Source organism: Drosophila obscura, unplaced genomic scaffold (assembly GCF_018151105.1).
Source record: "Drosophila obscura isolate BZ-5 IFL unplaced genomic scaffold, ASM1815110v1 contig_73, whole genome shotgun sequence".
Taxonomy (NCBI): domain Eukaryota; kingdom Metazoa; phylum Arthropoda; class Insecta; order Diptera; family Drosophilidae; genus Drosophila; species Drosophila obscura.
The window spans coordinates 2,842,708-2,860,893 of NW_024542865.1; the positions used below are offsets into that span (position 1 = coordinate 2,842,708).

At 48.0% G+C, this 18,186-nt stretch overlaps 1 protein-coding gene across 1 annotated transcript; it reads left to right on the forward strand.

Annotated features, from left to right (window-relative positions):
- The first annotated feature begins 1,107 nt into the window (after positions 1–1,107).
- On the forward strand, positions 1,108–9,755 carry LOC111065080 (trithorax group protein osa). Its single transcript, XM_022353049.2, has 3 exons — positions 1,108–1,456; positions 6,216–7,466; positions 7,553–9,755. The coding sequence occupies exons 1-3, from the start codon at positions 1,454–1,456 to the stop codon at positions 9,410–9,412; spliced, it is 3,114 nt and encodes a 1,037-aa protein (XP_022208741.2). The 5' UTR covers positions 1,108–1,453; the 3' UTR covers positions 9,413–9,755.
- Positions 9,756–18,186: the final 8,431 nt, after the last annotated feature.

Genomic DNA, 18,186 nt, shown 5'->3' on the forward strand with positions numbered 1-18,186 from the left:
AGAGAGATAGAGAGAGAGAAAAGTGCTGCAGCAATAGAGAGAGAGAGAGAGAAAACAGGAAAATCCCCCACAAAGATGGGCCATTGTGTGAGATGACATCGTTCCACTCCCCCCACATCCCAATTGAAAATAACTCTGAATGGAAGTGCAGGGAAAATGGAAAATATCTTTCTGTTCTGTTCTGTAAATTGAGAATTTTTGCAGGTGCATTTCAATGGGCAGGCAATTAATATGCAATTGAAATGCAAGTGGAAATGGAAATGGAAATGGGAGCCGCTCAACTGCCAGAACTTTGACAACAAATTAACTTTGAAATAAATAGTCGGCATGGAAAACTATGAGCTACGTTAATTGTGGCATCACAATGCATCCCTGTGGCAGCTGGAGCATACGAGTACTACGAGTAGTTTAAATTCAAGTTTAAACTGAATTTGAAATTCGAAGAATTTTTATTTGAGGGGCAAACAAATTTTAAGTGTCCAAAATTGGTATTTAATTTGCAATCATTTTTATGGTAGGTATAAACTCAGAGGAGAAAGGATGCTTAATATTTTGTTTTATTTGTAGTTTTGCATTGAGCAAAAAAAAAGAGGAAATCCATTAAAAAAAAATGTAAAGTTTAGACTTGAAAATGTTTTGAACCTTTCAAGGGGCAGCAGTAGGCAGCAGTAGGCCTGAACTCTGATGGGGCAGCCAAGGATGGGATCTTGCAACATTGAACAAGTTCAACTTTGACTTGGCCATGATTTGCATGTGGCCCCCAAGGCGCTCCAAGGCGGCGTCGAGGTCTACAAAATGTTGCAAAACTGGTTGCACAGAGAGTGAGTGAGTGTGTGTCTCTCTCCCACTACCACTCTCTCTCACACTCACACTCACACTCTCTCTCGCTCTCACTCTATCTCTCAAAGGGACAGCCTTTGTGGACAGTGGGGCACCTTGCCATACGAAATTTCTTCACTTTCGGTTTCGAATTCGGTTTCGGTTTTCTCTGCGGCTGCGCAGCCGCAGCAGCAACGACGACGCCGACGCTGACGCTGACGGCCCCCCTGGGTATTACCTATATGAGCTGGCGTTATCATCTGAGCGGCAGCATTTTCCATTCGATTGTGACAAGCAGCGGACGACCGTCGCCCGTTCCGTTTGCCCGTTAGATCAGATCCCCGCCGTGAGATCTGTCCCACAACATCCACCCCCCACCCCCAAGCATACCCACAAATAACGTTGTCGTCTTCTCGCGAATTTATCATTGTTTTTTTTTTTTTGTTGTACCCCAATCATTGACCCTCCACCGTCGAAAACGAAAAGCGAACGCGCATAACGGAAGTAAACAATCCTTTGTGAAGTGCAAAATATTTCTTCGAATTTTTTTCAAGTGAGAGATTTTCCCAAGGATAATCAAACAACATCATCATCGTCATCGTCAGCATCTGGGCAGCGCTATACCCACTGGCAAATGGTAAAGAAACATTTCCCTAATTGGACTCAAGTGCAAAGGATTACCAGGAGAACAAACTGGGGCCAGGCCAATTATAAATCTTTGGGGACTTAAACAAAAAGAAAAACGCTCAGCCAGCAGCCAGCCAGCAGGCAGCAGCATCTTCCGTGGATGATGCATGGCAAATGCCAATGAAAGTAAAAGTTTTTGGCAGCCTCCAGGCGTTGCCTACTCGTAATTCCGGGCCGAAATTCCAGCAGATAATCCTCCATATTTATTAGCTAGCAGCAAGGCGTGGCAGAGGCCTTAGTTCCAAGACTGTGAAAGCCTCTGTAAAAGTCCCCTGGATCGCACCTTAAAATCTACTAATTTTGGGCATAAAAAAAGACATAGATTCCAGCTCCATTTCTGCTCTTCGCTGGCATAGAAATTTGTTGGCAAAATTAACAAAAAAAATATATATACAGAAAATATTCGTGCCTGTGAATGCCACGCCTGCGCCTTGGCCTTTCGACCTACACCAACGACCTCTGTTAATTGATGAGGGTTTTCTGGCAAATGAAAATTGATGCAGGACCAAAAACGTGTAAGCCGAATCCTTGGGCTGCAGATTATTCATTTGCCAAAGGCGAACAGTGCCCAAACCCAAACCCCATCCAGTGCCAGAGCCAGAGCCAGAGACCAGAGGTCTGGTCTTGTCTTTAGACATAATTTATTCATTATCGAAATTGATTCATAAATAATTTCGCATTCACATTCTGGCCGAGAAAGAGAGGAAAATTTAATTAACGCAGATTACGATTCTCGACTTTTGTGACGGTGGAGGAGAGGAGAGAGAGAGAGTCGTCCCACAGCTGTGGCCAAAAAACTTGATGGGTAGGAGTCGTGGGCGGGTGGGCGGGTGGTCGGTTGGGCGTAACAACAATAAGTTTTTGTGCCTGCCAAAAAGGATGTGTCTCCCAGGGCAACCCTTTTTCTGGGAAGGGGGGGGAGAGGGGGTAGGGCCCCACTCCATGCCGTGTGTCTCGTTCGCTCGTTCATCTTCGGTAACAAAAATTTGTAGGTTTTTTTTTTTCTCAAAAAAAAAACGAGAGTGAAAGTTTTCGCCGGCCGTTTTGTTTGGTTATTTGTTTGGTTGTTTGTTTGTTTATTTGTTTATTTGTTTATTTGCCCATTTTGTTGTTTCAGTCTGCCTGTCTGCCTGTCTGCCTGCTCTTTTGTTGCTCTTGTCAATTGTTTAGCATCAATAACAAATATTTTGTTAGCTATGCTAATGAGCAGAAATCGAAGAAGAAAGCTGCCATGGGTGTGCCACAGCGAAATACTACATAGTACTGAATGTCTGTGGCCCTCCGCTCTGCGGGCGATCCTCAGTGATACAGTGATCCAGTGAAGCCAGTCACAAATGTGTGACCCACTGACTCGACTCGGTGACTTTGATACAAGTAATAGCCATGCAAGCAATACAGAAATGGGTTGGAAAGACACATGGGCCTAGGGCAAGACGATGCTTAGATGCTCTTCAAATGGGCAATAATAGAAAATTAATTTATTTGTTTTTTTTATTTATTGTATTTATTGTTGGCTTATTTACAGCACAAAATTCATGGGGTTTCAATGGTTTATTGTGCTCCAATTTGAATTAAACTTGCTAAACATTTTAGGAGTTTTTAGCTGCGTTGAAATAAATGTATTCCCCATGATATCTATGCCAACAACAAACTGAATTTATTTATAGATAAATTCTGCATTGAAAAGAAGAGAGAGAATCTATTTTTTTTAGCTATATATTTTATAGTTTTTGCCTCTAAAAAATACTTTAATTGAGCGCTTGGCATATTGCTGCTATTAAAAAGAAATATCAACATGGCTTAAAATTGTTCCACTAAACATCTTTTAGATGCCTTTAAATACCTAAGATATAGCGCCTCGAATTGGCTGATTTTTGGCTGGCTAGAAAATAAATCAATCTCTAAAATGTTCATTAGATTAAAAATACACAAAAAATGCACGAAAAAATGCACGAAAAAATGCACAAAAAATGCACAAAAAAATGCATTTAAAGTCGCAGCTGCCTGATCGAAGTGCTGTTACCCCTCTGTACAGGCTATACCCTATGAAAGACATCAGCTAAAAGTTGATTGCAAAAGCAGCAAAAGCAGCAAAAAAACAAAAAGCAAAAACAAATTCAATGAAGTTGAAGTTGAAGTTGCAACAACAGCCAGTGGCAGCCACATGCGGGTCACTTCACACGCCTCACAGACAATGGGGCACAGACAGGGCTCATGCACTGCCCCCCACACCCTAGCTAGTTGCCCCCTTGCCACATATACAGTCCCCCCCCCACTCCCAGGCTACCGTCATGTGGCAGCTTTTAATTGTTTGCCATTTCTTTTATAATGTATTTTCATTATGCGGCACATAATTTCACTGCCAGCAGCATTTGTGACACCTACTCATCCGCCTGGCCAAAAGATATATCCACACAGTCGCACAGCCACACAGCCACTCATCCACAGATACAAAGATACATTGGGCAAAGTGAAAGTTACTTTTTTTTTTTTGTTGTTTCTCGGGGTCTCTTCTTCGCAACGTCTTCGCTGCTCGCTGCTCGCTGCCCGCTGCCCGCTGCTGGCCGCTTATGACATTTTAACGCCACGGCCGCTGGCCAAAATAGCAAGACAAAAATCTCTGTGTGTGTTTTCGGTTTGGCCTATTGTGATATTCAATGCGCATCGCTGACCATTGAGGTGCACTTTTTCCAAATAAAAAAAACTCTGATTACCCCCCCCCAAGCAAGCTCTGAAAACCCGCATCGCAATCACAAGACATTGCCACTCTTATGCAATCCGCAGACCCACAGAGAGAGAGGCAATGGCAGCGGCAGCGGCAGCCGAGTAAATGGCATAATATCATAGCTATTACGCTACACATTATGGCCAAAACGAAATGAAGATTATGATGGCTGGATGGCTGGAAATCTGCCGCTTGCCAGGCAGATGGTTCTATGTGAACTGCTCGGCGCTTATTTGTTTTGGCCCCAAGCCAGAGGGCTATGAGCAGTTTGCTCAACGCTCTATAGGTCCCTATGGCTGTGGTTTATGCTGCGAAAAAGTGCAAGAGATTGTTAAGTATTATTTGTTTATAAGCAAGCAATTTTAAAATGGAATTTATGGGTTTTAAAAAATGAAAATAGTAACCCAAAATTTGCTGCCTAATTACTTATAGAATTTTCAATCATTTAGCAGATTATGAGCACTAAAAATAGATGTAGAATACTAACGTAATTCTTGCCATAGCATTTTGTAGCTGAATCTATAGCTTGGCTGGCGGGTTGTAGCTATCACAAAGCTGCACTACCGCAGTTTTAAAAATGATTTCTTTTAGTGGAAATAATATATTTGTTTAGTTTCGTTTTGCTCTGATTTTTGGGGATTTTAATTAAAGTTCTGGGTCACTTAAATAATTTTCATGCCACTCACATTTTTGTTTTGCACTGTTCCAAAAGCGTTAAAGCCTTGCTGGCATCTTTAGCTGATTTCTGTATATTTTTATTTGACTTTTTGACGTGATCGGAAGTTGTACAAATTACTTTAAAATAATAAACCCGATATCCGAATAAATTTTAGCAGGAAAAAAAAGTCAACAAAGCAAAAAAAAAAACTCATTCCAGCAGAAAGAACTTTCCGATTGAAGTTTCTAAGCTATTATTATAGCTATGGATATGTTGGAGCGAGAATCAAACCAATTGGCTTTCATCTTTCTAGTAATTCCAACTACAACTTACATCACCCGCCCCCCCCCTGCTAGCCCCCTCTCTTCTTACATTAAGAGTATGCCCTGTTCGTCTCTCCCTCTCTCACTCTTTCTTTCTGTAGCTGGTGTAGGCCTGCCTCGTGTTTGTTATTATTACCCCGTTGCTGTATCTGTGTCTGTGTCTGTATCTGTGTCTGTGGCTAATTCGCGTGCTGTGCGTGGAATTTTGAAAGAAGAGCCAAATCGTTGCTGTCGTCCGAGATAATTTGTTGTTGGTTTTGGAGTGCCTGCCGCATTTGTTGTTAAACATAAAACCAATTAAACAACCGCCTGAATGTCTGCCTGACTTTCCGTTCAGTCCAACTCTTGGTCTTCCCTTCCCTGCTATTTTTTTTATTTTCTTCGCTGGGGTTTTATGGCGCGGCACTGCCTGCTGAATTATTGATGATCATGATGGGGCCGAAACGAAACTGGCGACAGCCAGCAATACCCCGACACAATCATCATCATGATGATGATTGTCGCCTGCTGCCTGGTTTATGTTTTAATTAGAGCGTAATACGCCAACGCTTTTTGTTTTGGGGGCAACCGCAATGCCAATTACTCGGGAAGGTTGACTGCAAATTAGCGCAGATTATGGTTACACATGAGGCCAGCACAAAAAACACAACAAAAAAAACCCACACATAAAGGGAGGGGGTCGTGGGGCAGCCTCCGAACGACACCTGACCACTCTCGGCGAGATCTGTGACCCGCCCTGTGACAGACAGACAGCCAGGCAGGCAGGCCCTGACACTCCAAAAAAAAAAAACCAAAAAGGTCTCTCTCCAACCTCGACAGCTGACAAATGTGTTGGCACGGGGGGCGGTCAGTGGGGGGCGGCTACAGGGGACAAGGGCTATTAACTGCTAGATAATAACGCCGCTCAAGCCCAAGGAATGAACTCTTTTTTTTTTTATGATAAATTACTCAACCTTAACCCAACACTTTCTTCTTCTGCCCCCTCCCCCCTTCTGCTGTGTAGATGCTGCTACGTTTGACCCTGCTGGCGACGCTCTGCCTCTGCGCCGCCCAGGCAGTGCTCAATGGCAAGGAGCTGAAGCGCCGCGAGGCAGGCTTTGACACATACGGGCCACCGCCCCGACCGGCACCACAGTACGGACCACCGCCCCAGCAGCAGCAGCAGCTGCAGCATGCGCCCCATCGCGAGTACGGAGTGCCGCAGCAGATACCCTTCCGGGAGTACGGACCCCCGGCCCTCAAGTACGGACCTCCGAAGCTCAATTTCCTGGGCGGAGGCGGCGGCGGCGGTGGCTCTGGACCATTGGGCGGTCTGCATGAGCAGATCAAGACTCATTTCGGTGTGCCCAAACCGTTCTATGGACCACCGCACATACAGCATAAGCCGGCACCACAGTACGGACCACCAAAGCAGCAGTACGGCCCACCGCCACCACAGCCCGCGCCGCAGTACGGCCCACCGCCACCACAGCCCGCGCCGCAGTACGGCCCACCGCTGAAGATTCAGCACCGCCCAGCGCCGCAGTACGGCCCCCCGAAACCACAGTACGGACCACCGCCGCCACAGCACCTGCCGTCGCCGCATTCGGCGCCGCTGTTCAAGCCCGCCCATCAGCCGGCCAGCTCGTACGGACCACCCGCCTCGGGGCCGTTGAATCTGCCGCCTAAGCCACACTACGATGCGCCGCCACCAAATTATGGACCCCCACCGCTGCCCATCTCGCTGCCGGGGCCACAGCCAGCGAGCTTTAATCGCGGGCCAGAGACGACGATCATTCTGACATCCGGCGGAGGTGGACACGGACAGGGACACGGACAGGGACACGGACACGGACACGGACAGGGACTGGGACTGGGACCCAGTGGACCGCAGCAGGTGCAGATCCAAATTGATGCCACCGGGCACACACACAGTGTGAGCGGCTCCCAGGCGCCCTTCCACACGGCCTGCGATGGCTGGAAGCCGATTCCGGCACCGATTGGCGCCTACGTCGAACAGAATCACATCGAGACGCAGGGCGGCTACAGCCACGTGGCCCAGGGACATGGCACTGCATTCGGCACTCAGTACAGTGCAGGCAGTGCAGGTGGAGGCGGAGGCCTGAGTGTGGGTGCCACTGGAGGCAGCATCATTGATGGCCTGTCCGATGAGCAGTTGGTGGCTGTGGCCCTGCAGGGCGGCGACGATGGCGGCAATCTAATCACAGGACCTGGCGCCGGCCACTTGAACTCCATCGAATCGGAAGCTCTGCAGGTGCGTGTCCTTTCTGGGGGGAGGGGTATCTGACGGGAGTCCCAGCCCCACAACTTCAATCAATTTCTTGTGCTTCTCTCTTGCAGCTGTCCATTGGCAACCTGGATGATTCGTACTCGAAGCCGCCGTCGGACTCCTTTGCCCCTGGATCTGTGCATGGCCAGAAGTATCAGACAATTGGCTCCGGTCTGCCGCCACCACCGCCACCCAATGGCAACTATGGGCCGCCGCCACCAGCACCGCCCAGCGGCAACTACGGACCACCGCAAAGCGGCAACTTCGGACCTCCACCACCGCCCAGCGGCAACTACGGGCCACCGCCCAGCGGCAACTACGGGCCACCGCCCAGCGGCAACTTCGGGCCACCGCCGCCACAATTTGCGGCACTGACTAGCAGCAGCCAGTCGAACAGCCACCAGTCCCAGTCGCACTCGCAGTCGCACTCCCACTCCAATGTGAACATCCAGTACGGTCCGCCGTCGGGCAACCCACAGCCATTCCCTCAGCATGGCGCCGGGCAGCCGAACAAACCGGTGGCCTATCGCCCGCCTGTGCCCGCTGGCCTGCTGGAGTCGATCGGCGCCACTGTGCAGCACTTGGATCAGTTCGGCGTGAAGCCCGCGCAGCAGCCGCAGACGTATATACCCCCAGCCGCCAATGAGCTGCCGGTGAGCGGCGGTGGTGCACCACTGCCCGCACCACAGGCCTTGTACCAGCCACCGCCACCACCACCACAGCAGCAGCTGCCACAGCCACAGGCAGGACCCGCCTTCATACACCAAAAGCCAGGAGCACTGCAGCAATATGGACCACCGGGACCGCCACCACCGCCAGAGCCACAGTATCTGCCGCCGCCAGCGCCAGTGGCGAATGTGCGTCCACTGGGACCACCACCGCCGGCGCCATCGCAGCAGTATCTGCCACCACAGTTCTTCCAGCAGCAGCAGCAGCAACAGCAGCACCACCAGCAGCACCACCAGCAGCAGCACTCTGAGAACAGCTACAGTGCCTCGCAGTACCAGCAGCAGTTTGTCCACAACCAGGGACTGCCACTGTCACAGCAGGCGCCGCGTTTCAATCAGATCCCCCAGCAGCAGCAGCAACAGCAGCAGCAGCAGCAACAGCCCATCATTGTCCACGATTGCGGACATGGACCCAATCTAGTGAGCAGCAATGGCTACCAGGTGCAGCAACAGCAGCAGCAGCAACAGATTCAGCAACAATTTGGCAGCATCTCGGCGGCATCTGCGGGCGCATACAACGCCATCGCCCAGAGCATTCCCGTGGCCGAGCAGCATACACAGTTCCTGACGGGTCCCGCCGACAGCTACGGACCACCGCCATCGGGCAATGACTTGGACTACGATCATGCGGGCTATGCCTCGCAGAAGAACTCGGTGGCGGCATTGCCCGATGGCACGGATCCCCAGCAGCTGCCCGGCTTGGATGGCCTCGATGTGATCTCCGCACAGAAATCGCAGAGCATTCAGCTGGGCTCCGGTCAGCCGCAGCCCCAGCAGAATTTCCAGGTGCAGTTTGGTGGCTCCCTGAGCCAGGCAGGCGGCCACGGTAACGGCCCCCAGGGCAATGACGTTGGCGAGCAGGGTGCCAATCACGAGGAGATCCTTTCGCAGGGTCTGCTTCAGTCCATTCTGACGGCCATCGAGCAGCCGCAGCAGCAGCAGCAGCAATCGCTGCCACAGAACCACAAGGCGCAGAGTCGTTCCGATTTGGATCACGATCAGGAGGAGATTGAGGCAGAGGATGATGCCATGGATGTGGGTGAGGAGGAGCAGCACGAGCATCAGGGTGGATCGGCCTCCAATCGAGTGGAGGTGCGCGTTCTGCCCGACGCTGATGCCCAGGAGGAGGAGGTGCCCGCTGAGGTCAAGGAGATCGAGCCGATTGTGGCCGCCGATCTGCCCGAGGAGGAGGCCAAGCACTAGAAGAGTCCGATCTGCATGGGATCGGAACGAGTCAGTCACTAGTTATCATCGTTATCCAATCCCCAAATCATCCCGCGCCGCTTGAATCTTATTTATTGCTGCCTCATCCCATTTCTAGCATTTCCATTCTATTAATACTCTTTAAGCCCACTCGTTGCATGAACTCGTTGCAAGCACTAGATGCAACGAGTGCCATTCGCACACTCTTTCATTCCCACTCCGCAAGCACTCGTTGCAATCCACTCGCTCTGTGCACCCCACTCGCTGATCCCACTCGCTGCAACTACCCATCCATTCCCTCCCTTGAACACGGACCAGTTGCCATAAAGAGACAGAGACAGAGAGAGAGAGAGAGAAAGTGTTGGTGGAAACTACAGAGAGACAGAGAGAGAGAGAGAGAGAGAGATGGGCGGCAAAAACACACAAAGAGAGAGACAAACAGAAGCTACCAACAGAACAGAGTCGCTGGTGGAAGGAGGGGGGGATGCGATTTCCCAAGGGTCTGTGTGGCCCCCCCCCTCTCCCCCTCTTCGAAATGATGCAAATTTTTGCATTTTCATGCTCAAGCTCGTGTATAAACAACAACAACAAAAAAATGCTATTTAAAATATAAATAATTAATTTATTATTACATTGTATTGTATTTTATGCTTTAAAAACAAAGAAAAAAACACTTAAATAAATTATGAATATACGTACATACGAAAGTAAAAACTCATCCATCTCGCAGAGTGGGGGGGGAACCTGCAGTGATGGGAAAGTGCCAAGTCATTTGCCAACGAAAGCGAAACTAAAGAAAATACATCAACAATTTAATGGCTGGTGTGTAAAGATGCTTTTGCGAAGTGAAACGCAGGTTGAGTACTCTGGTGACCTGTGGGGTGGCCATGGGCTGTGATCACTGCTGATACACTATGCTGATGCAAGCAGGGCATCATAGGGTATTCATATTGTTCATAAGCCTCCGATCAAAGCGCCATCCAGAGTGGGGTATCCAACAGCTCACGCTCACAGGCAGCATCAGTTGCAACGGTGGAGAGAGAGTCTGAGTGGGAGAGGAGCGAGCAGCGCTGAAGTGTGGGAGCGAGCAGCGCTGACGAGGGATTGAGCGAGCAGCGCTCTGAAGAGGGAGTGAGCGAGCAGCGCGCTGAAGAGTTACAGCAGGCAGCGCTGCAGTGTGGGAGAGAGCAGTCCCTGCAGTGTGAAGGGATAGATGAAGCCTACAGCAACAGGTCACGTATGCACGCACGATATGTACAGTGGTGGCCATTAAATTAGAACACCATTCGCTCGAGGCACACGCGCCGTGCCAATGCACATTTCTTTTTTGCAGTGCATCTGAAATTGCATGCAGCTTAGGCCAAGTAAACTAATATTTTGTGCACAACTGTAGCACTCACAGCTGATGTCACAATCAAGCGCTGCCATTTCTAGCACCTCTTAAAAATAAACTTTAAATTGGTTTTTGACGGGTCAGCAAAATGAACCCAAAACCCAAATAAATAGCTGGCCATAAGAGCCATGGCTCAAAGGTCAGGGTGCAAGTGGCCTGATCTGGGGTCTCTTCACCATTCCGATACCGATACTGCTGGCATATTGAAAATTTGTCAGCGCTTGCCTGAGTTAACGGTGTGAGCGGTGGACGGGGGGCAAAGCTGTTAATGCCAGAGTTGAGTGCGCAGCTTTGAGTGGGGAGTCTCGCTCTCGCTCGCGCGCGCGCTCTCTCATTGGTTCTGAGATCGAATTCGAGTGATTTCGGTGCAAAACAAATCATCCAAAAGAGAGCAAGAGAGAGGGCGAGCTTTAGAGCATAGAGCTTCCCTCTGACTGTTTTTTCATCCTTGTAATTATTTTGTGGAGCAATGCCACATTCAATCATGAACCCGCTTGAATCCAACTTTTCTGACATTTATCTGCTCCCCCGCAATACCCTGCCATCCGTCCAGTGAGTCCCGGCTCCCTAGCGGCTAATGAATAATTTTTTCGACTTTTGGCTCAAGTTGTTTTGCCCCGTAACAACTTATGCACAATTCCGATTCCAATGCCATGGCATCCGTAGCCATAGCCGTGTTCGTATCCTGTATCCTGTGTCCGTGTCCGTATCCTGTGTCCGCGTATCCTTGTCCCGTGTCTCGTGTAGCCGTGTGGAATGGTTGCCACTGGCCTACTCCTTTGACTACCCCCAGAGAAAACAATAAAAGGCATCAAATTAATTAAATTAGCCATAAAACAAAGCGAAAGGTGATTAATTAACTAGAAATTTATACCGTTATATAACCCACCCAGACGGGGGGTGGCTAGGGTTGAGCCACTCACCAAAGGCGAGTGGGAGCTCCCCTCCCCACTCACACTACCTCTCTCTCTCTCTCTCGCTCTCTCTTTGCTTTTGTGGCGTATTTGCTCTTTCATTAATATTTTTGGTTGTTGGACTTCCAGAGAGGGGAGTGGCTGGCTGCTGGCTGCTTCGACCTGCTGGCTGCTGGCTGCTTGCGTTTGCTTTTGATTTGGTTTCTTCCCACCCCTTTTTTCTCCACCCCGTTTCGCTCTGCGTTTACCCTCTTCATTTTTTGTTTTCCGCGTAGCCGCTACCTTTGTTTGCCCAACACAGAGCGAGAGAGAGAGAGAGAGGTGGAAAGAGGCACCGAGCAATGAACGGACGGAGAGCAGGCCTATCCGACGGACAATTGGATGGATGGGATGTACAAGGCCGTTTGCTAGTTGCTTGGGGTTCGGTGGGGCGTGGGGGGCGGCGTTCGGTGGGCTTTTCATTCAGCTTTCGCACTTTTAATTAATGTTATTAAAAAGTCGAAAATGAGCAGCAATATAAGGACTGCCACCAGCCACAGACGGAGTCCGCGGCTCAAGGATAATCATGAAGAAACCAAAGGCAATCTGTGTGTGTGTGTGTGTGTGTGTGTGTGTGTGTGTGCGTTCCTTTCATTAAAAGATATAGCTACAGGTTCAGCAGATATGCGCGTATACTGCTTTCTATTTGGAGCCTGGAATACATATGTATAAATATGCTACAGTTATAGCAGATCTGATATATCATCACAGATACATTTATCCAAGCTTTATATTTATATGTATATATTTATTGTATATGTATATTTATTGTGCAGCCCCAAAGTATCTGCACTTGCTCGACTGCAGGCTTTTCTTCTGCATCATTTCCTTCCATCAAATACGCGCTTAAGCCCCTCATCGAAGTTGGGTATTCACTGCTGGCCAGCAGTGAGAGAATGAGAGAGCCAACGGGCAGGGCAGGACATTCCCTTCGCCTCGCCTCGCCTATGTAGCAACTGTGTAAATTTGTCATTTCATTGAGGCGGCCGGCGTGGAAAACGTGAAAAATGCGGCGAGTGTGAAAAATGTAATTTGCAGCAACAATTGAGGGGAAAGTGGTATTTTGATTAATCGTCGATTTGCATGCGAATGCGGAAATGCAGCGCAACAACAACAACAACACAAAAAAAAAAAAACAACAACAAAAAAAAAACGACTTTTCACAAAGTAAAGCAAGCCGTCATACAAGTGGGTAACAAAAAGTAGCCGCGCATTGAATGCTCTGTGCGGGAAATTAAATATATAATTCATTTATATAATTGTTTATAATTATATTATAATATAATATAATATGTAATAATATAATATATAATAATATAATTATAATAATAATAATATAATAATATAATATATAAGAATACAAAACTCTCGGCAAAACATGGGCAGATCGCCAATATCTATTAATAATATAATTATATTTATATTTATAATATTTATAATTATATAATTTATATAAATAATTATTGGAGATCTGCTGCCCATGTTCTGCACAGAGTTTTGTTGTTTGCTCCAAAAAAGAAAAAATACAAACAAAAATTGTGTCAAATTTCACTCGAATTCTGTGCACTCTGGGCGCCTCTTTGACAGCCAAGAATTAATGTGAACGCGAGAGCGGGTTCCCAACTGCACTGCCCATCCATAGGGCATATATTATTTCGGCCATAAACTCAAATGAAGGGCTCAAACGTAGATCTCTTGCTCAGCAAAAAAACAAAAACAAAACAAACAAACAAAAAAAAACACTCCAAAAATTGTGTTGATTTTTGCAAAGTATTTTATTGCAGGTTTTTTTTTTTTTTCGTTTGTAACTTTTGTATTATTTATTCGACGGGTAGTATTTTTGCTGGTGGCAAATGTATGATGTGGATGATGTGTGTGGATCCATTCTTATTTACACTTTTGCAAACCATTCGATGGAGTGGCGCGAGTGGCGTGTGGCATGTGTGGCTTGTGTGTGGTGTGTGCGGCCACTGTTTACACAGCGTATACGTAATATGTGGCAATGGGATATTGGGATACACGGAATGCGAATGGCCGGATGCGAATGCGGATGCGAATGCGGATGCGAATGCGGATGCGAATGCTCCTCCGTGTGCTGTTTTGTTGGCCTTGCACTTGGGGATGTTGGCCATTTGAAAATCTCTCGCTCGCTGCTCGCTGATTCCTTGTTGCCCTGGGAATGTCCTTTGCATTTGCACGACTCTCCGCGTCTCCGCGTCTCCCTTGTGCTATTGTGCGGCGCCCCTAATTACAGTTAATTGGTGCGCCCCTGCGCAAGGGGTGGACAGGGGGGTGGGCGAGCGCAGAAAAATACACAATTTTCCACTTTGTACTAATCAAGAACTCATTATCCTTCATTATGCCTTTTCAAGTTGTTGTGCCCGTGCCCGTGCCCAGGCCCAGGCCCAGTCCCTGGCCCAGACCCCGACCACCCTGTCGCCTGGCCGCCTGGTCGCAAGGACTGCAATTGCAATGCGGAGACATGAATCTCTCCTGCCGCCTCCCCACTACCATGCATGGGTATCCCTTCTTATCCCGCTGTTCCTTTTGGCGCTCTACGGGAGCCATCATTCATGCGGTTTTGCTGCTGCTGCTGCTGCTGCTGGTGGAAAAAGGAGCCTTAAATTATGCACAATTTTATAAATACACACGAGTGTAAGGCAAAGGGAGTGCGCAGCACATGAGCACTTAGCCAGGAAGCAGGACGTGCCTGCGGTCACACACACACAGGTCGCGGGTCGCAGGTCGCAGGTTGCAGGTTGCAGGTCACCGGTTGCAGTTCACATTTCACAGGTCAAGGCGCTGTTCCAGGCGAAGGGAACAACGGAAGGCAGCCTAATCAGCAGTAGAAAAATCTGCGTGTGTGCTGACTCTTTGTAGATTTCCTTTTTGCTAATATTTCTGCTCTAAAAATGTCCCAAAAAAGTTCCCTTAACTAACCAGAAATCCAGTGCTTCCATCTGCATTTATTTTTCGCCTATTTTCTTTTCCCAAAACCCTTGAAATTTCATCGTAAATCGTTTTTTTAGTGCGCAACTTCAACAAGAATTATTATAAAGGAAACCCTTAACCCTTGCTTTGGATTTTAGTTTTTAAAATTAATGATGAATGGTGAATATTTTAGGGTTTAGTTTATGGCTGGTTTTACGGGGTTTCAGGGGCTGCAAATTATGAAATTCTCTTCTCTCTTTTCTGCACGAATATTTGCTTGAATATCTGAATTTCTTTTGCAGATCTTTCAGTGCAGCGGAGTAACCAGCAGCTAGCTCATCGAAGGCTGATTGCACCCAGAGGCAGGGCAAGTGTGTATGCTTAATCCCGGCCGATCCTACAGCAGGAGTTCCAGCTGCTATCTGTAATTTGTGTGGCCCAATGCAACACACAGCAAAATTATGCCACAAAAGAGAGAGAGAGCGAAAGAGGGAGACGCAGCAGGGAAACAGAGCAGCGTAGGAGAAGAGAAACACTGATAGAGTGAGAGAGAAAGAGAAACACTGATAGAGGGAGAGCGAAAGAGAAACACTGATAGAGGGAGAGCGAAATAGTGTCGCAGAGCAGAGCGAGCAACACACACATAAAGAAAAAGCGAAGAAAAAGCGAAGACGAAGCGAAGACGAAGACGAAGGCTGGGAAAGGGGCGCTAATAAAGTGCACTTGTCGCCGCAAAATGCCGTTAAAGAGAGCAACAACTAATGGCCTTACCCACCCAACCACCCACCCACCTCCCACTCCCATCTCCTTAATGGCAAGGCAGCAAAAGCGAAAGGGGGGTTGGGGGTGGTGAAGTGTGTGGCAGGAGTTTTTCTTTACGGCCAAAGCCAGAACATGAGGCAGTGTATGAGTGGGTGGTGGTGGAGGTGGTGGGGAGGGAAACGTTTCTAATTTCCAGTCTGTGCCGCATAAATCTTGGCTGCCAGGTCCAAGGCGCAGGCACAAGACACATGCCCCCCCCCAGCAAGGGAAATTCCCAGCGTACGAACAACAATGAAATTAAAACCGACTATAAGAGATACACTTCTGCTTTTTAGCACGCATTTTCCTCCATTTTGAAGTTGCAGCAAATGAGATTTTCGGAATTTTGCGATAGATTTTCCCCATTGGAAATTTGATGCACAGTTTTTGGCGTAACATATTCCAGTGAATGAATTTTCAATGAATTTCCTCCGTTGCGATGGAGTTTTCTCCCCTTGAAGTTCTTGGCCCCAGCAAACATAATACCCTCTGCGCCGTAAGAAGGTTGCGCGGTGGGGGCGGTGGGGACGTGGGGGGTTTTGCCTGCCAAAGTCGCTGGAAAATTATTGTTATTGCCTGGCGCGGTGTTTTGTTAAAATTTTGTCCAATTAAGTTTCAATCCTGTGGCATCCACAAGGCGGCAACGGCAGCGGCAACGGCAGCGGCAGCGGCGTCCATTACAAAACGTTTAGAGGACGCAGAAAATTCAATGGAGGGGGAGTAGGAGTAGGAGCTGCCCCAACACCACCTACGAATGGGTGGCCGAGTGCTCCCTCCTGCCTCCGCCCTGCCCCATCCACCATGTCGCCTCATGCATTTATTCATTTCATTTTGTTTAAGTGACCTTTTGGCCTGGGCAGCGCGTGACCTTTGCTTGGGCATACAGTGCATAGGTGGTTGGGGGGTGGTTGGGCGGTTGGGCGGTTGGGGGCTTGGGTGCTGATGGTTTAATGACTCTGCCACGTAGTCGCATGTGTGAATCGCAGCTCCGCAGGTTCCCCGGTGTTCGTGTCCGTATTCGTGTGTGTGTGTATGTGTATGTGTGTGTTCGTGTGGCACACACTTCATTAAATGCGCATATAATTTGTGGACTTTGCTATGAACTTTGAACCGCCGCCCGCCTTTTAATTGTCCCCCACCGCCTCGGGGCCACTCATTTGATGGGCACAGTGGGGCATCATCGAGCAAGCAGTAAGCAAGATCCAAACAGGGAGAGAGAGTGAGAGAGAGGGGGGCAAAAAAAATAGATGCGATCCGTATCAATAAATAAACTCAAATTTCACTCAAATTGTTGGCTGTCTCTCTGTCTCTCTCTTGATCGATCGATGGAGAGTCTTTTGGGGTGGGCAGAACTCACTCCAGCTCGTGCTCGACTCGTGCAGCAGCTCCACTCTAAAGCCACAGATTTTTAGTTAACTAAATTAAACCATAGATTAACTAAAATATATTTCGAAATTAAATCCACTCACCCTTAGCCACTCTTTCACTTAATTCGCATTTTCCATTTACTTTTCTTGATTAGAAAAAAATCTCCTCTTTTAGGCGTTGCATTTATTTTCCTTACAAATCTATTTTTCTTTTGTTTTTCCCCCTACCCTACCCCCTACCCCAGCCCCTTCGTCTGCTCATTCACTGATTTTGCTATCGCACCTTTGGCTCTGGTTTTTGGTTGTAAGTTCTTATCCGTTAATCGCTTTCTTCTCCTTTGCTTCCTTGCCCATTTTAATCGCTTAGCTCTGCTCTCTTTATCCTTGTTATCCTTTTGCTCTCTATTGTCCCAAACGTTGCTCTTTTTTCTGTGTTCTTCTCATCCCTATTCGCTCTCTATTGTTCTTATCTTCCGCTGTTTTCAGTCTTTTCTTTTCACATCTTATCTTGTCTTGTCTTATCTTTTTTCTTTTCTTTTTCTTTTCACTTTTTCTTTTCACTTTTTCTTTTCACTTTTTCGTTTCCTTTTTCTTTTCACTTTTTCCTCACTTCACTTTTTTCTCTATTTTCTTTCTTATCAATCTTCTTTTATCTCTCCTTCTTTTGCTTTCCACTAAAACTTTTCTTCTCTCATTATCTCCCTTTCACGAGGGAGTTCGGTTTCTTTTGCATTCCGCATTCACTGAGACTCATCCGTGTCTTTTATGCATCGCTTTTCCAGCTTTTCCTTCATCTGTTACTGGGCTCTTCCTTGCTCTTCTTACTCCTCTTCCTTCCTCTTTCTTCCCCTTCCTAGCTGTGAGTTGTACGAATGCTCCTTGGGGGCATTCTCCATTCTGTCTTCGTTCTGCAAAAAGCCTTTAGCTATTGCCCCACTGTGCCATACACCTTGGGGCGGGCATCCATCCATCCACACACTATCTCTCTCTCTTACTCTCTCTCTCTTACTCTCTCTCTCCCCCTGCTGCCTCTTTTGGGGGCCCTCTTTCTGTAGTTTGTTTTATTGCAATTGCATTACAAAGTCGCAGCTGCTGACAAGTGGCACGGGGGGTGGCTGCTGGCTGCTGGCTGGTGGCACGTAGTGAGGACGGCCTCTTGCCACCGAAAATGTTATTCATGGCCAAAGAGCGGAACAAACGCTTATTACACCTTTTAATTGGAAATTTATGGCACAGCCCGCGCGGATGAGTGGATGAGTGGATGAGCCAGGCGGAGGAGGCGAGGAGGCGGAGGAGGCGTCTCCTCTTTTCTGCTTAATTTACAGCTGG

What these genes read in the sequence shown, in the direction of transcription:
- LOC111065080 (XM_022353049.2), top strand. An exon ending in TCGAATCGGAAGCTCTGCAG is followed by an intron (nt 7,467 to 7,552) that starts GTGCGTGTCCTT and finishes TCTCTCTTGCAG; the next exon opens with CTGTCCATTGGCAACCTGGA.